A 14,656-nucleotide genomic window follows, 5' to 3' on the forward strand; every position below is an offset into this window, starting at 1 on the left:
CAGATTCGGTAACAAACCTGCTTCTTGTGGACAAACCAACACCAATTTAGGGACAGAAATAAGTTTATGAATATCTTTATTGAAACTGCATATGTCGTCAGGGTATACTTTGACTGTTTCAGTAATAATTAAATTCAGGATGCTGCCATCAGCCGTTGAAAAACGGCTGCTGCGTTGCAGGATTTAAAGGGGATGGTCTACGTTCCATGAAGACTGATGGGTAGTAATAAATTTAACCTTTGATTTGTTCGCTTTAGACATCGTCAGTTCCCGGATTTTGCGTATTATACGAAAAACTACTTGGATCAATATAGAGAGTCAAACGGACTATTGGTACGCAGTTAGGGAAGAGCTCTTTCTTGTCATTGACTCTCATTCCTAATTGTTGGCATGCAACCAAGGGTTTTCTTTCTTCCTCTTCACTGGGGCGATGGGTGAAGCTAGTGGGGATCTAGAAGGTTTTACGACTTCGCCCCTGGGTCTCTCGTCATTCTTGTTATTCATCCCTTCCAGCAGTGAAGACAGTATGCTCCTCGATGTCTGCCAGGTGGACCTGACCTCGTCAGTATTTACCATACACTTGATTGTGCTTTTCCTTTAAAGCTTAGAATTCTTCCACTTGCAGCTGTCGGTTTTCTTGCTAAACGGTTTCAACGTCCTGCTCGGAGTGTCACCAACCAGAGTATTCGTTCATAGTGCTTTGACCTTTTCCAACCATTCCTGGCAAGACGGAATCTTTGGAATCTCAGGTGTAGTAGGCAAAAACACGAATTTTCATGGGCATGGGGAAAAACCTAGTCATTTGATGTGTTAATGTGCCCGTGGTTTTTGATAATTCTTTGCACTTATTCAGCAACGGGTGAGTTGTTATGCAGGTTTTCAATCAAAACTGGTTGTTTTGGCCTTTGGTTTTTGATTCCACAATCCTCGATCCATTTTTGAGCAAGTTGAGTATACCGCGTTCATCGAAATTTTGTACTAAGATTTCATTGGATAGAAATGTGTATTTAGTCGTTATTTTAAGCAGTGTGTAGCACACGTTGAAGTTATGTCTGCTTCAGATGTCAAAGCATCGGTGGTATGTTCGACGTGGAAGACATCTTTTTTAGACGTCACAGGAGGAGCAGGAATCTGAATTAAAAGCTAAGTATCCTGGTTTAGCCCAAAGGGGTGCCGCCTCAATGCTCTTACAGAAGAGGCTCAATCGAGGTGTGAGTACCGTCAGTAGTGACCTGCTGGTTTTTGTCGCTGAAAAGATGTATTTTTTCTATTCGTAACTTTCACTCAGTTGGTAGCCTTTGACGTTCTTGTAGCAACACTTTTTGATGGCCATGGGTCGTTAACGCGAAAAAGTGCTTGGTCCGATGTGAAGTTTTTAGAATATCCCATATTTCATGCTGTTCTATGGAAGAATACGAAACAGTTCTTGTCGTTTTTACCCAAAAAGACTATCTTGTATGTTTTCTATGTGGCAAACTCAAATAGACCTTTCACCTCCAACTGTACTATCCTCGTGTACAGAGAGGAAATCAAAGACAGTTTCATCTTTTATTTTCGATAATTTGTCTAAGGTATTTGGTTAAAGAAGGAACAACTTGGCTCTTTATGCTTTGCATTCCCCTATCTGCCTAGCTTATGAATAGAAATTTGGCTTTCAGGGATATTCTTTAACGCTAACCTTAAAGATTGGAATAATAACATTAGCATCGCTCATGTAACGTAACCCGTCAGGAAGTGTTCTCCACTGTTAGCTCTGGGAAATCTATGCAACGTTTAGCAATGCTTGTTCATGCATTGAACATGCCAATCAGAGGCAAAACTCGGGTTTTATACAACCAATATATTTTCAATTTGAAACATTTTAGCAAGCTCTCCAAACTATTCGGTTGCTTTGGTCACGATATTAAAGACATTAGGTTCAACCTATGTCTTAGCAACTTATGGTGTTACATTTTCAGACATGCCACAGTAGCTGGTTTGTTCGATTTTGTGATGTGTTAAGTTATTCGGCATGTTACCGTGGTGTGTCACGTCATTTAGTCACCCTCATCCTATAAAAGGCTTACTTCTTCGAACTCATTTACGATTATTAGTAACTGGAACTCAATTTTAGGTTTAGTCACTTGACCAATTTGTGCAGTCAGTTTCTGAGTGGTCTAACCATTAATTCTTCCATCTGAATCACATTTTCAGCAGGTAACATCATGAGGTTGTCTTAGAGCCTACTGACCCTTATCGTTAGCCTCCCCTCTGGTACCGTATCGTGATTATCAGAGGGTATGCCACAGTTATTACCATCCCAAATCTTACCCATGGCCTTATTTCTAACACTGTTTAACGCTTCCATGGAGCATATATCCCATAAATTCCAACATTTGACGTCATCGATAACGCGTAATTTAGGTTTTACTACGTTTGAAATAGTTTTCTTGGAGCTTTTAAATGTGAAGGCAAAAGTTTGTTGTAGCGTACCTCCTCGTGCAAGTCTGCTCCATCATATCTCGGTGATTTAAACGAGAATCATTAGTACCTGTTCATTGTGCATAACTTGTTAGCACGATTATAATTAGCAGTTTTATGTATTTGCAACTCTCTCGAGATATGGGAATTAGGCGATTTCTCCCACTAGGGAGCTGTGCGCTTTATGCTATCGTCATTGAGCCGTCAAAGTGGAAATTCAATCTGATTTCCCTGGACTTATTTGCAGTTATTTAAATCACTATTTGGTTATTCTTAGTCTACCTCGTGGAGTCTCGCAGTCCCACCACTTTTTGTGGCGTTACCTTCGTAAACTTAATTGCAATTAGCTAAAATGCCATAGTCAATTTTTGGAGTTAACTAAGCGTTTTTTTACGAATGCACAAACCATTTGCATTGGTTCAACCTCGTTACTTAATTTTTTAAGTATGTGGCAAGATTCGCCTTTTTTAAATAATTGATCGTCTCTACAAAAGTCTGGAGCTTGTGTTGTAATCATGAGCCAAATCCAGTTTGGACTATGTTAAAGTAAATCTCGTTTAAACAAGTGGAGCAATACCAAATGTCCAGCGGCTTTAAACTATTCCATTTTTGGGTAACGTGTTTTTCTTGGGTCAGTATCCATCTCAACTTTTTGCATATTCCAGCACAAATTTTTCGATTCTGGCGACTACAACATGGCGCGAGCCAAAACTGCTCAACAGAAATCGACAACTGAGGAAGAGGCTATTGAAAAGGAAGAGATCCTTCAGGAATCGACGGGCGTTACTATCGCCACTCCTGAAAGTGTCCCAGCAGTGCGCCGAAAGTCTATGGTGGGGGGTCTGCGTTCGCATCGAGACAGTCTCACTGCCACCGAGCCTCATCACCATCCAGGGAATCAATGAGGGCAATTTTGCGGAAGGAGAATGATTTGTCTCGCTTCTCGACTTCGTGATATTCTTTTATTCAACATGAGCTGGTTATGTGCTTTTTTCATCCTCCATGCCTGTGCAGCATTTATAAATGCCCTCAAACTATTCGGGGGATGTGCTGAACCCCCACTACTCCTCCCCCATCCCACTGATATCCCGCACTGCTCTCGATCACATTGCGTCATTATGAAAAATAAATGAGGACGCCTGTTTTAATACTTATTTGCTATGCGACTCAGTGTGCGCGTTTACACCTTTTTTTGTTAAAATTATGCTTGTATTTGACTGAAGTGGGTGGTGGTGCATCGCTATGACGGCTCACGCTAAATTGCTACCGCTGTTGGGTGGGGATGTATAGAACAGGAAAGGACTCATATGTACGATTGCCAATTATCGAAAGCGGTTAGGGGGGTGTTTGGTGTGCGACCACCTAATTTATCTCAGGAACTTTGTCAGAGTTGCCTTCTGTGCCAAATGGCTCCCGACTTCCACTAATCTAGCGCCCCGTAGCGAAGTTCGAAGGGGATGGTGGGACATGGACCGTTAAAATGACCCCATTCAAAGTGACTTTCACTGCCGAATCTTGCTTTTGATAATGTTGCAGTCAGATCATTTTGCAGCTTTAAGATATCGCACAGAAGTAATTGACAGTAATTTTTTGGTTGAACACAATCTGTCAGTTTAGCCGATCGTTAATGGGAATGGGGAATTACTAGTTCTTGGTGCAACGCCCCTTACATGTGCTGTGGGCAATGTGGGAGTTTAATGCGCCACGGTGACGCTCCCCGTTCACATGGATTAGTACCACTTTATAGCACATACTCACACGCGTTAACTCTTCTTTCTAAGAGTCGTGGCTGATTTCACTCATTGTTAGTCATTATAAAACAGCTGTTTACACTCAAAAATGGCGAGAAGAGGAAGGAGCAGATTTTTTCGGAATTGATTAAGTTAAAATACAAGAGCTAAAATCGCGTGCAGGTCGGCGAAGTTGCGTATCATACAATCCTAGCAGCGCAGTTGTTTGCTAAATCAAGACGCGATCAAATCCTAAACTAATGACTAGATTTTGATAACTCGCGGCTCGGTAATGCCATTGTTAATCTATTTATGCGTGAGTGATTAAAATTTCAAATTCTGATACGGCCAGTAACGCTTTCATACAGCAAAGGTATTCTTGTAGAAATATTTATCATTTTCGCCCTGGCTTAAGTGTGTCACAAAAGGGTGTAGAATCGGTGTCTTGACTTTCATGCATCATTATTACCATTTAAAGTTTTTCATGTGGCGTCTAAAAGTCCTCCCTATTCGAGGTCACCTGTTAAAATAACATGATATATTAGAAAAACCCCAGATCCACGTGGCCTATGCCACTACCAAATCCATAGTGTGCAATCTGTTGCGCAGCTCTAAAATGAATCAAGCCAAGACTCCTTAAGAGGTGCAAAAGTTTCCAAAATGGGTCATTTAAAGGCCACCACCTTTGGGAAACACGCAATAAACTTTGCATAGAATTTGGATAAAAAGTGGTTTAAAATAGGCAGTTATTAGTCAATTCAAGACGCCCAAACCATAGCACACGCCCAGCCCCAATGCCTCATCGCTTCCCTACCGATGTGTGGCGATGGGGCGGTGGCAGTGGTGGTGGGTTGGTCCGCTGGTACGCGAACCACGAAAGGATGCACGCACGCACCCGAGTGATGTGTTGCGATCTCTGCTTTCCTATTCTCCCTCGTCTTCTCTCTCACCCCCTCCCCCCGGCAGAGATTTTCCTCCTGTCAAAACACAACAGGCTGAAAGAGCCTAATAAGGCTGCATTTACGGAGGGAGTGCTTGCCCCATGGACACGTGCACGCACTCAGAGCCAGACCAATGAAGGAGGGAACACGTTCAATCGTGCCTCCGCGCATGCACAAACACGCGTGTATGTAGATGGGGTGCGGACCGGAGAATAAATAACGTGCGAGACTGCATGATTGACACTCAATCCGCCTCGTTATCACCGTCGTCCCTGCTTGTGTTCATGCGTGCATGCATTTACGCTCCTGCCTCGTCTTCACTTTCTCCTGCGCGCATGCGTCGCGAAGCACGCACGTCTCAGCTGCCACAGGCACACTACTCGGCCTACAACTTGATTGGTCGGCGTTGGACATGCGCCCAGCCACTCAGCGTATATAAAATCATCTCGATGCAGACATACTCTCTTAAAAAGACAAAAACAACTACTGTGCGTATTAGAGAGAGAGGCGGAGAAGGAAAAACTGCAACACCATCACCGGAGCAGTTCTTGCGGAAGTTATAATTAGCATAGAATGCAACAGGAAAGAGGCAGAAAATAGATCGAAACAACCCGTTGTAATTGAAACTTAAGAAGACCTTTACCTTATTGGTAAGTCTGTTACCTTTTGCTATCGCAACTCATAAAGCATGAATGAATGTTATCATTTAAAAGTGGTATCCTGCATCTGTAGCATTCAAATAAAGTCGCTTTCGCATTCTCGTGCGACTCGAGCCGGTAGACCACTGGTGAACTCGTGCATCACTGAACAGCACCCGTGTATTGGTGGCGAAGCATTACCTTGAAACCTGCCTCCAAAAAGTTCTTTCCTTTCTCCCGAACGTATGTTAATTATTATTTACATGGAATCGCAATTCTTCCATCAATGGTTACCTAAGCAGTCCCATTTAAACCATTATTTCTCTGGATATGAAGAAAATGGAAATCGTAATGGTAGAGCACACATATATATATGAAAAATAGCTGTGTGGCTATATCATCAGATGAATGTTTTCTCAATAAAGACAGTGTTGACTATGAATCCCTCTTGATGTTTGACTTAGCACCCAAGTACGCGATTTCAAAAGCGCACCTTCTATTCCATCATCAATAGAGTTTTGTTGTTTGTCATTACAAGGATGTTCACTCATTATGTCATTGAACTTTTGATCACCCGAATTTATCCAGGAATGTCACGAAAATTGGTATTGAAACTTTTGAGAAGTTCCGACTACAGCAAGGAATAAAAACAAATTTGTACTTTGATTCTGCATAAATCTATGAACAGCATAATATGGGAGTAATTCGACTGTTATTTCCTGTGAATCCCACCCACCTTTCCACAAATAACGCATGATCCGGCTGTAGACTGGGTGTAGTTAAATTGCAGCACTGCAATTACTGTTGCTGCCGCTTCTGCTACACGCTATTTTAGAGCGTCCTCTTTTTCAGCTTACCTTTCACTATCTCCCCATCACTACCCCTCTTATGCTGAACACGCCCAATTTCGCAGGTTTAATCCATTTGCCAGTCGTTCGCATGCAAGCGTGTCTCCACGCTGATCTTGATTTTTGTATCGCCTGTTTCCACTTTGTACCTTAAGTGCCATCGCTGGGACTCAGGGTAAAGTTAGTATCACTAGTATGCTTTTTTAACTCACTGGTTGTGGATATGAATTTCTACCTAACGCAGTTGCAATTACTTCGTCCTTATTCGATCAATCGGAACAAAGTGTGGTTCCTGCTGTCGCCTGTAATGACGTCTGAAAAGTACTATTAAAGTGACACTCTGAAGCGTTCACTTCAATGATTGGAAATTGAAAAAGAAGAAAGTGGCAAGAATGAAGGGATGTAAACTGATGAATACCTTCACTTTAGCCAATAAGAAGAGAATTGGAAGAAGAAATATCATTTGATTCGTCGTATTCAGGCTGTGGTTAGAAAATCACATGCAAGACTAGTGAATGAGTTGGTTTTCGTCATTCCTTTGCGTTCCATCATTGCTCCTCGTGCGTTATCCATATATTTCCCTCGCCGTAATCATTACTCGTGTCGACTTGACCATCACATCTGAAATGGGGTAAGGTACGGATACGATAATGTTTTGGCTATTTGAGAGCAGATTACATTCCCTGCATCGCTATTCGTGGGCTTGGAAACTTACTGGCTACCACGAAGCTAGTTGGTGCAACTTGTCATGCCCTGGCCATTGGAAACAGGTGGTACATTTCAAGTACTCGAGATTTACTTTATTGTTCGTTACACCAACATTGATGGGAATAAGCATAACTTATTTGCTCGTGTGTATGTGAATTAACGATTTTCTAAAGCTGTTGGGGCAACCGCCTGTTGTTTGCTGCCTTATTCTGCCCACTATTCGCTTCTCGAAGCCTATATCTAACTGCAAATTATCCTAATGTCGTCGTCCTTTCCTTGGTAGATACGTAACCAGACGGATTAAAGTACTTCTATCGGCAGTGTTCAAGATAACATTTAAATTTTAATCACCTATTTAAATCCAAATTGACTATTCTAGTTGAAAACTTATAAAATATTGTGATCGAAATTATTTACACATATTTTCACCGTACGATATAATCTGAACAGCCCCTATATCAAACGACTATAAGTAGTGTATGTTTGTTTATTTCCTATGCATCTTTTTTCTAATAAGTGTCATTTTTTATCCCGATTTTGTCTGAAAAACTACCTTTTCCTAGTGCTGTTCTTGTGCTTGAGTTAGCAATGTATGTGACTGGTAGTTTCACTCCATCATTCAAGTCCCGACACTGCCCTCACCATTGGCGACTCCCCATCGTACCACAATTCAGATGGTTAGTTTATGTGAAGTATCTTTGGGTCGTTAAATTTAGATAAGTTAAAAGGAAATAAGGCAATAGCTGAGCGCCTGATGCCAGAGAAAAGGAAACAGCGAACGCCAAGCAAACTGTCATTAAGAATGCTTTTGTATGCATTTTTTCAGCCTGAATTATTATGGAAAGATCTACCATGACAAAGGAGGTGGAGGTGAAGGTGGTTAAAATAGACTTTAGGAGGATATAGACGCATATGACAAAAGGTGCTGGAAGGGAATGTGAGGAAACCTTTCCTGTCTTAACTTCTGTGGGAAAATTAGCCGCTACCGCATTACGGAATATAGAAAGGACATTGGAGCCAGATAACTGAAGATATGCCTGCATTAAAATTTGCATAAAAATTACAGTAATTATTGTAAGAGGTAAAAATTTTGTTACTCAATTGTATGTCAAGTTGATGGGCATCAATCAACCCAATGGTCGATCACAGCGTGAGTGATCACCTATCTAATTTTCTTGAACCATAGGGGTAATTAGCATACACATTTCTCTATAATTCACATATGCGAGAAGTGGTAAAACATGCACATAATCACTGCTGATAAAATTCTGTTTTAGAATAATTTTAACTAACCTACTGTCGTCGAGATGAACCCATCTTCGAGAAAGCTCTCCGGTCGATCCGCTCAGGAAGTGCATCCCTCAACAGTTGTTTTGGCAGCTGCTCACATTTACCTCACAATCATTGCGTTCAGCCTTCATATTGGAAAAGGTAAGCTTCTTTTGATTTACGTCAACACCTATGTATAATTAACTGACTAACACGGCAAATCCGTGTGGTGTCATTCTTCGACACATGACCAGCCTAGTCGATGATCTGCTATACTTTGTTTTGGATTTTTTAACCAAACTTGAAGTACGATTTGCCGGTCAATGCGTGGGAGTTAACGTCGGCAAATCTGCAATCGCCTATCTGAATCCTTTATCAAAAACGGGGTACAATTGAGTGAAACTTCTCTAATCCTGTAAAATATCATATACATTCCTATTTTATGGTCTAAAATTACTCTATCTCGATCACTCGTCGAGTTTCATCACGACTGACAGTTGCAGAATACGAATGAAGTTACTGGCACACTACTGTTGGTGAGATAGTAGAAGAATCCTACTTATTAGGTTACATTTATTTAAAGCGATTTACGAACACTAGTTGCCCAAATCATATAACACTTCTGGCTTGGCCTCCTTATTATGAATTTCAGTCAAAAAATTACGAATTCTCATTCAGCCTAGCAAATTGTAGTTCGGTAGATATGATGGGAGTAAGAGCATAATCACTGAATATATATGCAAAAGTATGTAGAAACATTAAGCTAGCAGGAATGTATTTTTTTCTTAACCAAACACCCTTCCCGCCAGGTAATTCACACATTTGCAATCTAGGGAATAAATAATGACTACAAATGTATGATTTTGGAGAATCGGGAATAACGAAAAGGTACGAGTCTACAGGTATCAATATCCTTGCGTGAAAAAGTTAAATTCAAATTCGCTAATGTGGTTTTTTCCTCGTTCCGGAGAAAAATCAAGCTGCCGATGGAGAGAGGGCGAGAGCGAGAAAGCGAAAGCGAGAATGAGAGCCATAGCAGCAGCGTTGGGCTGGTGCATGCGTGTGTGTGCAGCAGAGGGCGCGTGTGCACGCGCGGCATGTCACACCCGTCAGAGCTGTCAGACGCGGTTGACTTTTCCCGGGGAAAAGGGGCTGGAAGGTAGGCGGGCAGGAAAGCAGGCAGGCATGCTGGCAAGAGGGGGTATGAGGAGGAAGAGAACCGTAGTGTAAGGAGGTGTAGGAGGGTTGTCGTGGGGTGGAGAAAGTGGAGGTGGCTTCGAAAACCGAGCCTGTCAGGCTGTCAGTTTTGGGTAAATCAGCAGTACTGCGCTTGCCAAATGGCATCCCCACCATACCTCGACCTCCGACAGTCCAGAATTGGTTGTTTTCCAGACCCAGAAGCTGATATCTGACAATTACTCGCTTTCTCACGCACTCACAATTCGTGGATCAACCATTCCGTGATTAATTTGACGGGAAATTTTGCTTTAGAGCTACCATCTTCTTCTCTGTTTATTGCCTCACTTGCTCTAGTTATTATTTTCTTGTCACATGGAAGTTTGTATTCATTTGGCAGTCTTGACGGGCTAATGCAGGCTTGAAAATAAGAAGCGAAATGCAACAACTGTCCGTGGGAAGGGGTGGGGAGCGTTACCTCGTCTCCCTTCCTTCCTTCCTCGAATTAAATTGTATACCGGATGTTTTTTCCAGGCAAACATTTTAATACAACAGGAAAGGAATGTACATGCAGGTTTTTTGCTCCATTGACGTAAATGAATTCGGCTGAATGCAGTTTCAAGCTTTATCCTTAAATGCCACCAACTTTTCTCCCAGTTGCGTGATTTCGTGGTAGCACACAAAAATTAGTGGTTTTGATTCCCGTTTCCTGTAAAACTTACACATTTCGATATTTTTTATTAACAAATAGATATTATCGTGCAATATACCAGCAGAAATTATAGTAAGAAGTCGAAAGCCACACAGCATGTAGATAGAGGCGAAGTGAGTTTCGCCGATAAGGCACTGGAAAGACCGCGGATCAGGTATGTACACCTCATGCTAAAACATTACTTAGACAAGAGCTTTGGGTTCTTGTAGCATTTGTGTTTACAAAATCGATGCTCTTTGAACCGATGTTCTCAACTGTCTGGCGAATTATCCATCTGGAGAGGAACTTCGACACATTGGAAACCCTTTTAACCCATTTAAACAAAACTGAGGGAGGGTTTTTAATGCAGTCTTGAATAATCTGTCTGCTACTACCCTTCCTAATAGCTTCGTGAACTTTAGAAGCTGCGGAATTCGAAAAGAAAAATACAAATAGCTATTTCCTGATCATTTTGAAATGGAGTTGACCGGTTCCTTGCACGTCTATTAGTTCACTCTCACTTCAAAAGTTGGGCTAATTAAACTGACTAATGTTTGTGGGGAAGGTGAAGCGTTGTATCAAACCCAAAATCTATGTATTCATACAAATTTGATAGTCCGCGAAAGTTAAATTAGCCAGCGGTAATAAAATTATCGTGCTTATTTGAAAGGATTTTAAAACTCTATCAGGTCAGTCCTGAAGCAGAGAATCTAAGTTTTATAGCTGAGCTCATTTTTCTGCTGCTCAACTGATAAGTGTCACTAATATTTCCTTGAGTGTGTTAGATGGCATTTGGGAATTTCTAGACGGTTTAGGCGGATTGATTACCATCCACGTTAAAGCTGAAACAAAATCATAAATGACGAAGGTAGTTAATGCACTTAATGGTGAGCGTGCAGAGAATGTTAACACTTTTGGCTACCTGAGATCTGCGTTTATTTTGTTGTACAATTCATTCTTTCACATTTCTAGCAAACCTATCTGTCAGCTTTATGAAAATCTTAGCAAACGCATCCATTCTATCGTGCCCAGAAAGGACATCAGTGTTGTCAGTTAAGATAAACGGAGTCAGTGAAGCTTGTAGCCTTTTGGAATGCGTAGCACTGCTTTTGCAGAATTTCCTCTTCTTCACTTGATGTTGACCTATTAATGCGTTTTTCACCCAAACTAGTAATACGGTTAGTACAGTTTATACTTATTGCTGTACATTCAATCATTTTTCAGTAGAAAAAGTAGTCTTTTAACCGTTCTGATTGAATATTATGCAAGGCGTTGATGTTGTACTGCTTAAAACAAGATTTAGTGTGGAGTTTTTATGTAATTATCAGATAGTGCTTCCGATTGCTTAGAGAAGAGTTGCATGGAACGTACGAAGGATTTTATTAAAACTAGTACACCTTCCAACCAAATCGTTGCTTTTACCACATCGAGACTGTGTGGCTCATCACTACTGATGCATTTGCATTATTTCAAGAGCATAATTTACATATTTCATCAAATATTTCAAAAAAAGTGGCGAGTGCGTCTGCATATGTGAAATAGAAGAGATGGATTGATGTTCTAGGAAAAACAGTTTGGTGTCAAAAATAGGTATGGATGAGTTTATGTTAGAGACTTTGCCTTATCGTCGGACTTGCAAGCACATACGCATGATAAATGAGTTTTTCCTGGGATGACCTCACTTCTAATCTTCAAATCAGAATACACAGACGTCTCTGTCAATAGTAATGCTATCAATGATGTTGTGCTTGTTTTTCATCAGCGTGACGTTGACCAGGGTTCTTGCTGGCCGTTTGTGACATCAGAGCAGGCTTGACATAGGCAGATTTTCTTTCACCGCCCTCTTTTACCTAAGTAAAGCTAAGTTGCCCCGTGTATTCCGGCTTCAAATTGTACGTCCCCCACTGTCAAACGTCTGTCGCGGACCGCTACCTCCACCCTATCTTGCCTCACCCCTCCAAAGCCAATACTACTACTACCACCTCCCACCATCGTTGCCTCCTCCGCCCTTCCTAGCTGGCTCGCCCGTTCACTCTCTCGTTTGCGCCTACAACGTCATCATTCCACCCCCCCGGTAGTCGATGTGTTGGCGTGTGAGGTAATTGCTTGACCTGGTTGCGTGTTTATGCGTGATACTGTAGTCCACTGAGGGAGAGGCAGCTCCAGAGGCAATGGAAATGGAGTCATGCGAGTGTAGAGAGGGAGCGAGAAAACCTTGTCGACAAGATGTTACTTTTCAGATGCAATGACATGCATTTTTGGAGATACCGTCGATTCAATCTCAAATAAAATTTTAGTGTTTCGATAGAGGCGGGATGGCAGTTGTACGTGAATCGCCAGGTCGATTCAGATTAGAATGATTCCCCTGCTGGTATTTTGCGATCGTAGGTAACCATTTCTCGTCATTCAGAATTGTACTATCTGTCCAGTTAAGGTTCATATTTGGGTGAAAGTTGCCACAATTGAACCTTGTTTACCTGTCTGAACCTAATTTGGTTTTTTTTTCAAGTGAAAGCTGAGCTTTGAACAGACGATAAAATGGATTTTTCTATTGGCTAACTTTGAAGAGGAGGTAAAAGAAGAGACGTCTAGTCGTAATGTAGTGCTTTTGCTTGCCCTTTCGTTCGTTCGCTCACTCACTCGCCTTCTCTCTCCTCCTCTTCCACTTCTTGTGCCCTCACCTTGCGCACTCGCGCGAAAGTGGATGCTTGCATCGCTCATCTTGATTGTGCCACAGCGAAAACCAACTCTCTTTCCTAGTTGAATGGTATATCTAAGAAGGGAAGCCGTCCTGATCTGTTGCAATCATCAAAAACCATTTGCTATTGCCCTCTGATTAATTTACTTTAATAAAAATGAAATGATGTAGTTCAAGGACTGAGGAGTAAGAATAGGGCTTCCCAATTCTTTTGTGTACTTATTTTCTTAGACTGAAAAAGATTGACTTTTAAAAATGCTTTGCAGTATGCGGTTAGTCGACACAGCATCAGTTAGAAGCTAACTTTGTGCAGTATTCCTCATTGACCTCGGGTGCTACTTGATTTGAATTCGTTATTCGGTAAGAGGGAACCTGCAGTGAACCCTTCAAAATATCCTTTCTCTTCCTCAACTTAAGCTGTGGGGTAGTTTTGCAACAGTATTCAATCAGGTACAATTTAAACAACAAATTTTAATGAATAGCATGAAGGTGCTTCACTTAATGGACTTTGCTGTACAGTTAGAAGTGGAGCATTAAGGATAAGGATCCAATGCTTTTTAAATTTACCTACCTCCCTATCTTGTATGCGTATTTAAAAGCAGGGGGTTATAGCGATTGATGCTGGTTTTGTTGCTATAATCTCCCTAACGAGAGCATACGCGTTTGTTTTCCACAAAACGTGTTTCAGCACCCGGCTTTCTTCTCGTGACCTAGGAACGAAATGAAAACAAGGAATTCTAAACACTTAAAATTAAATTAGGAATAGTTTCAACCTGCACATACTTTGTCTATGTGGCTTTTGCATAGTCAACAAATTTTTGTGCTTTGTGGCAGGTCTTGTGTGAGAAATCGCGGGTTTTTTGTGAATGTCAATCAGACTTTTTAATTGGTGTGTGTATGTACGTATTTATAAACATTTACTTCGAGTCAAGACGACGTAACAACTGCACAGTGTGAAAAACAGCGGGACTGACTGCCATCAATAAAATGCTCTGATTGGCAGCCACTGTCCATCAACTCGTGTGGAGGGAGCACGCACACACTGCACACAAACTAGCAAGCAGCGGTCTGACCCTCCTCGTCTCTCGGCATTCCACCCTTCCACACTCATCCCGGTTCGTGCAGTACTCTAAAAAACCGCTACCCTCGGTTCAGCAATACAACTTTCCACAATACAGCACTTCATTAAATCATTTAAATTTAAGAATGGAGAACGCTGCGATGATGTAGGAATGAAGGGTGCTCATAATTACCCTAGTAAACACTCAAAAGTAGTTGCTAGAACTCACTTTTTTTAAAGTAATGTAGCCAATTATAGGCGTGGGCTGATAAAGCCATGCAGGCACTGTTTTGTGCTGTGAAAACTCTTGGAACGGGATCATTATCCAACTAATCGCCGCCCGATATAATTAGGGGGCGATTGGGTGTTGGCCGTTTCTCATCCACTTCTCCGTGCGTGAATTGCCTGTCCGGAAAGCGGATCACCGCTTCACAATT

At 41.6% G+C, this 14,656-nt stretch overlaps 2 protein-coding genes across 2 annotated transcripts; one reads left to right on the plus strand and one right to left on the minus strand. All coding sequences in view use genetic code 11, as the record gives it.

The window, feature by feature from the left end:
• Nucleotides 1–430: 430 nt before the first annotated feature.
• Nucleotides 431–3,365, plus strand: EGR_07901 (cAMP-regulated phosphoprotein; the record flags this gene model as incomplete). Its single annotated transcript, XM_024497150.1, has 3 exons — nucleotides 431–565; nucleotides 1,110–1,211; nucleotides 3,126–3,365. 3 exons carry the CDS (start codon nucleotides 431–433, stop codon nucleotides 3,363–3,365), a joined length of 477 nt encoding a protein of 158 aa, XP_024348420.1.
• Nucleotides 3,366–8,491: 5,126 nt separating this feature from the next.
• Nucleotides 8,492–10,580, minus strand: EGR_07902 (hypothetical protein; the record flags this gene model as incomplete). The annotated part of the gene is made up of 6 exons (XM_024497151.1): nucleotides 8,492–8,593; nucleotides 8,720–8,784; nucleotides 9,323–9,507; nucleotides 10,049–10,180; nucleotides 10,289–10,376; nucleotides 10,493–10,580. The coding sequence occupies 6 exons, from the start codon at nucleotides 10,578–10,580 to the stop codon at nucleotides 8,492–8,494; spliced, it is 660 nt and encodes a 219-aa protein (XP_024348421.1).
• Between the last annotated feature and the right edge of the window lie 4,076 nt (nucleotides 10,581–14,656).

The sequence above is a fragment of the Echinococcus granulosus genome (genome assembly GCF_000524195.1).
Source record: "Echinococcus granulosus chromosome Unknown EG_S00090, whole genome shotgun sequence".
NCBI lineage: Eukaryota > Metazoa > Platyhelminthes > Cestoda > Cyclophyllidea > Taeniidae > Echinococcus > Echinococcus granulosus.